Source organism: the organism of the source record quoted next, unplaced genomic scaffold (genome assembly GCF_019419815.1).
Source record: "Pyrus x bretschneideri cultivar Hongxiangsu unplaced genomic scaffold, Pyrus_bretschneideri_v1 Contig16, whole genome shotgun sequence".
In the NCBI taxonomy this organism is placed as follows: Eukaryota; Viridiplantae; Streptophyta; class Magnoliopsida; order Rosales; family Rosaceae; genus Pyrus; species Pyrus x bretschneideri.
Genome location: NW_025999457.1, coordinates 6,865,961 through 6,871,774, shown reverse-complemented (window position 1 = coordinate 6,871,774; position 5,814 = coordinate 6,865,961). Strand labels below are relative to the sequence as shown.

At 39.2% G+C, this 5,814-nt stretch overlaps 1 protein-coding gene across 3 annotated transcripts; it reads right to left on the bottom strand.

Annotated features, from left to right (window-relative positions):
* Positions 1-783: 783 nt before the first annotated feature.
* LOC103967122 (bifunctional dihydrofolate reductase-thymidylate synthase) lies at positions 784-5,488 on the bottom strand. Of its 3 annotated transcripts, none has more exons than XR_007257198.1 (12): positions 5,168-5,488; positions 3,922-4,418; positions 3,439-3,838; positions 3,287-3,331; positions 3,020-3,085; positions 2,486-2,547; positions 2,329-2,403; positions 2,070-2,235; positions 1,867-1,990; positions 1,608-1,714; positions 1,177-1,481; positions 784-1,083 (listed from the first exon to the last, which is right to left on the bottom strand). XR_007257198.1 is itself a non-coding variant. In XM_048581105.1 (11 exons), the coding sequence occupies exons 2-11, from the start codon at positions 4,344-4,346 to the stop codon at positions 1,371-1,373; spliced, it is 1,581 nt and encodes a 526-aa protein (XP_048437062.1). In that variant the 5' UTR covers positions 4,347-4,418; positions 5,168-5,488; the 3' UTR covers positions 784-1,370. The 3 variants fall into 3 exon arrangements, 1 of the variants encoding a protein (XP_048437062.1); XR_007257197.1 differs by having other exon boundaries at positions 1,297-1,481; XM_048581105.1 differs by having other exon boundaries at positions 784-1,481.
* Positions 5,489-5,814: the final 326 nt, after the last annotated feature.

Here is a 5,814-nt window from a genome sequence, read left to right as displayed (position 1 = left end):
TGATGCAGGGGAGTTCTACCTCTTCTCAGCTCAGGTGACATTAGAGAGTTGCTTCTCATGCTGATTCCACAGATGAGAGCATACAGTTCACCATTCGACATGCACAGGCAAGTCGGGTAAAACGCATGTTCTGTAATTCCAAAGTAAGTTGAGGCCATCATTTTGAACCCGCACGGGTTCGTAATATGTACGAGGAGCCTGAAACTGCACTGAAAGACCTCCAATTGGGGTTTCTTTCTTGAGAAAAATAAGACAGCAAAGTAACAAACGAGGGAGCCGAAAGTAACAAGGATGAGAAGATGGGGCACCAAAAGATGAAGACCTCCGGTAACTTATTAACTTTGAGGAAATCTGTAATCCACTACTTTCTTACCCTAATTTTACTCCTTCGTCTGAGTAGCAGCCGGGGGTTTTATAGCAAACTTCAAAAGTGTACCAAAGTTCTTTCTCATACATACTATACCAGGCCCTTCTAGTTAACCCAAGCGGTGAAAGGCGGGCCGAAAAATTGGTTTAGGATTAAGTTAGTTCAAGAGTTCGTTTTTGTGGTTTTTATATTCCTGGAAAGTTGGAAACAGAATAAGAGACTGCTGAGTTGCAAACAAATCACGTCCAAGTAAATAGGGAACCCGGACATTGGCAGCCGATAAGTCGATAAAACTGTTTCTTGGCCATCAAACATTAGTACTGAACTACTACATTTAAACTAAAACGAGCCATCGACCAAAAAACAAAAAAATCTAAAACGAGCCAAACTTGAACACAATCCACCACGCCAAGATAAATCATGTGATCCCCAATTCTATTTTCTTATAAAAGTACAACACAGTGTTCATAGAAATTAAGAGACCTAAGTGATGGGCCTCTATCCATGTGACAAAGTGCCAAAGCGCCAAAGCATGCTCAAAAAGCAGAGAAGAAAAAAAGTTCGAAAGTATCCTAAATCACCTTAGAGCCACCTGAGTGTACGTGAAACTAAAGGATTCCCGATTACTACAAATGCAAAGCTTCAAGTATAGTCCTAATACCAGTTATTCATCTGTATTGAAACTCTACATCAACATGAACCTTCAAATCCTGCACCTGAAACACAACGTAAAGCTTCAGTCTCGCGAAATGTCTTAATTCGAGGAATAAGATAATCAAACTGTACAACTTAAGTTGGTTCAAACTTACATACAATTCCAACCGCATGCTATGTAAACCCATTTGAATTAGCAAGGTAGTATCGAGGTATAGTCAGGGTTAGAGAATAAAAGACTCATCAGCATAAACAAAAAACAAAATGTAACTTGCCTTCAAAACTAACAGCAGCATCGCCTAGATATAAAACTAGTGTCTGAGCTCTCTACTGAAAATTTGAGAGAGCCCTATACGGCCATTTTCATTTCTATCTTCTGATGAGGATCATAACCTATCAGTTTGAAATCAGCCGCCACAAAAGAATCTATATTCTTTTTCTCAGGATTGATCTTCAAAATCTGCATTGAAATAGAGGTAGTCAGTTGTAAATAAACAATATATATAACAGGTAGAAATGCAAGAGGGGGTAATAAAGTCTGCTTCTGAAACCAAAACAATCATTTATGAAACATTGTTAAACTTACTGGAAAAGGCTTGGGCAGCTTTTCAAGCTGCTCCTTCAAAGGCCTGATGTGAGTGCGGTAAACATGAGCATCCCCTAAGGCATGAATGAAATCACCTGGAACAAGACCTGCACGAGATAAAAGCATATTATGGACAGACTCTAAAGACACAATATCAGATGCAAGGTTCTTAAATCCATCAGATAGCCAACGAAGGCAAAGGTGCCGGCTAAAAGAGTGCAAAGGTGCCAGCTAAAAGAGTATTCTTTAGAATGCGTACCACAAACATGAGCAATCATGCATGTCAGAAGAGCATATGATGCAATGTTAAATGGAACACCAAGGCCGATGTCAGCAGAACGCTGATACATTTGACACGATAACTGTCCGTTGGCTACATAGAACTGCAAGGAGAAAGAAGGATTTAATAAAACAAAAGAGATGTGATAATAAAATAAAAGCCTAAACCACCTCAAGACAAACCTGAGCAAACATGTGACAAGGTGGGAGTGCCATCAATTTGAGATCAGAAGGATTCCATGCTGACAGTATAATCCGCCGATCATCTGGATTATTTTTAATCTTGTCAATAACATCTAGCAACTGATCAAATCCTTGACCGGTATAGTCAGCATGCATGTCAGTATACCTGAGTGATGGAACAGAAATAGGGAAACTTGAAGCTAGACTTCATTATGTAAACCAAAAATATAGAACTTAACCTAAACTGAAGTTCACAAACCTGGCACCAAAGTGTCGCCACTGGAACCCATATACTGGTCCCAAGTCGCCCTCTTCCTTGTCAGTTAAACCAACACTGAAGTGGCAGATACAAAAATCACTTAAAACTGCATGAAACTTAGAACTCCTCACACACATTTGGGCAGTCGAATACTTGCCTGTCAAGGTAGTCTTTAGATGCATTTCCATCCCATATGTGAATACCTTTCTCCTGAAGGACCTGCCAAGTAGTCAAACATCCGTATTAGACATACAAGGAAGAGCCTGCTTCTTTAAACTTCTCTTTGGGGATAAGCAAATCAATGGGAATTATGTCGCCAAACTTGCTTTTGACAAACTAGAAAGGCAAGCATTATCCGTACTCATGGAAAGCTAAAATAAAAAATAGAAATTATGAGAACATATTTTTTTAATGTAAGAAGCTTCAAATGATCCCCTTCAACTTCTGTAAATTCATATAAATTTTACACATTTTCAAAGCCTGAAAACATCAAAATCAGTCATCAGTTTTACCAATTTATGGTGGAGAAAACACACATTTTTCAGTATTCTCAACTTTGTACAGAAATCAACTTTCAACATGATTGAAAATCAACTCGCTCAATTGTAAGTACCCATATTATGTAATGACAATGAAACAAGGAAAACATACATATGATTCAAAAGGTAAACGTTCAACAAAATCATAATACCTTGGCATTTGTTGAACCACTGATGAACCACAGAAGTTCTTCAACAACCCCTCGCCAAAATACTTTCTATGGACCAAATAGTCATAAGGTGTGTCAGTTTATCAACTGAAATTGAAAAGAATCAAATACCTAATAATCTAACCACATGCCAAGAGAGTAAAATGGAATCTATTAAAGTTGAAGAAACCCTTATGTGGAAGAACAAATTTAGTAGCACATGGTAGGTTGAGAGAGAAACAGAAATCTTAAAAAGAAGAATATGCATGCCTTGGTTGTCAGAAGTGGAAAAGTTCTGCGCAGGTTAAACCGCATCTGTGGAGATACAGAGAAAATGAGTAAACATCACTTGTCCATTTTAATCAAGCGACTGTTAAATGAAGCACAACGGGACTTTCTCAAAAATCTTAGTTTGATATTACCTGGCAACCGAATTTTGACAAAGTACCAGTCCCTGTCCTGTCATCCTTAGAAGTGCCATCTGAGAGTATTTCTCGTACCAGCCTTAGATACATGTGCTCCTCGTGTTTCTCAAAAATCATCTTTGGCAGAAAAGAGAAATTCTTCACCTCACATTTAATGGAGCCTGACTTACTATTAGAGATCAGATCACTGTTTTCACAAAGGGATTCAACTGCAGAACTCCTTACGCGAACGTAAGTTGTGAAAGAATGACGAATGCTATTTTCAACCTTGGGAAAGGATGAATACCACGGCTGAAACACAGAGGAATCAATTGCAGGGATAAAAGTGTCACATTCAATGTTTGTCTCTATTTCTGTAATGTGAATGGCTTCACAGCCAGGCGCATTGAGAGCTTCCCTGGATACAGAAATGTTAATAAAAAGAAAGGATAGAAAGAAGAAACATGATTTGCAATACAGAACCAAACAACAATGTCACACCTTAATATCTGGCCACCTCCAATGAGAAACACTCTCTCAATTGACAGACAGTAAGGAGAAGCAGCTAACAATTCCAAAGCAGATGACATGCTTCCGCATATCACAACATTCTCTGCAGTAGCAATATCAAAACTCCCAGAACGAGTCAGAACAACATTAAGGCGGCCAGGTAGAGGTTGATGCTCAGATGGAATGCTCTCCCATGTTTTTCTACCCATTATAATTGCATTCTTTTTCGCAGGATCTGATGTGGTCACAGTGACGTCCTTAAAGAACTTGAGATCAGAGGGCAGTCTCCAAGGTAGTTTCCCATCCTTTCCAATACCCATTTCTCGGGTCGCAGCCACAACAACTTGGTAAGTCCTCTGTGGATTGGGCTGGGTGTTACCATTTCCATTCGCACTCACCAACAATTCACCAGCCATAGTTGAACCCTTAGACCAAAACAGCCTAAAAGGAGAGCTGCACGGCCAATTTTTGTGCAAGCGCAGTAAACCCTACAATGTAACATGAATACATTAAAAATTAACAAAGAAACAAAGTACAAAAGTGCAGACGCGAGCATACAACACCCGAATGAGAAAACAACACGACATATGAGATCGGAACAAGTGCAAAGGATTATCGGGTACATGGTATACGTTATCATCTCTTTCAAACAATTCGGCCATCAACATGTATAAATCAACATTTTGTTTAGCTATAAATCAAACATATAAACGATTAACAGAGACATGAGTGTTGCAACACAGTTACCACTGCTATTGCCGACTTCGACATCAATCTGTGCAAGTCAGGCGGCGAATTCAGTTAAGATTTTTGTGGATTTAAAGGAGTTTTTATGCTATAACTATAAATTAATTAATTAATTAATTAAAATTAAAATTAAAAACAGAAACCTTTGCAATTTTAACATAGGGTAAAACTTGCACGCAAATGTGAAAAACAATTAGAGAAATCCTGATCAGACCTAAGAAAATAATTAGTCCAAAAAAACACAAATGCCATCAATTTCAAGCAGTTCAAACCCTATGATGCTAAGAAAAATATGAGAAAATAAGTAAAGCGACACACAAACTTTAAGTTAATTATAAGAACAATAGATCACAAAAATCAAAACAAAAAATAAATAAAAAATAAAAATAAAAAACACACTAAATTAAATTAAATACGAAAACTAATAAGATAAAATGTCTCCTAAAAAAAAAAAAAAAAAAAAAGGAATGGAATGCGAGAAGCAACTAACCGATCCTAAAGCGAAGCGCGAAATCTTGCAGTGGTGGGAGCAGCCAAGAGCGGCGGCAATTTAGAGTTTGGGAGTGAAAGAAGGGAGTGAGAGAGCGAATTGGAGAGAAGGAAATAAACGAGGAGGCTTTAGGGCTGAAACCACTTTCTTCGCTTTCAATCCTTTTCTTTCTTTTGTCTCTCTTGGAATGTACAGTGACTGAGTGACAGGTTATACAAACACAGAAATCCAAAAGCGCACTTGACGCGGAGTTCCGCCAAAAGACTCTGGTTGTGGAGAGATTTTCAAACGTGGCGGATACGCGGCGGTACAGCAGGTTATTATACAAGTAGATGAAAGTTTTTGAAGTGTTTATCCACTCCTTAGAGCAAGTCCACCAGGACCTTTAGGCCGGCACCCAGCATCATTTTTGGCCCAGCACCCGGCCAATTCCCTCCAGCCCATGTGGATAGGACGGCAACCTAACTTAAGCTAGTCTCCAGGCCAGCTCAAAATGGACTGAGCTATGGGACGGCCTGCTTGACGTCATGCTGACGCCAGCGTGACGTCACAAGCCAGTTTAAATTTTTTTTGTGCTAGGTGTGTGCGAAACACACACACGTGACCGCGCATCCCGACAAGAAAACGTGGGGGTGGCCCTCCAGCAC

Bases quoted from the DNA above. Each gene is read 5' to 3' on its own strand.
- LOC103967122 (XM_048581105.1), bottom strand. From the start codon at position 4,346: ATGGCTGGTGAATTGTTGGTGAGTGCGAATGGAAATGGTAACACCCAG. The intron at 3,086-3,286 runs GCATGCATATTC...TTTGGTCCATAG, and splicing joins TTCCACTTCTGACAACCAAG to AAAGTATTTTGGCGAGGGGT. The intron at 2,404-2,485 runs GCAAGTATTCGA...CTGCCACTTCAG, and splicing joins TCTAAAGACTACCTTGACAG to TGTTGGTTTAACTGACAAGG.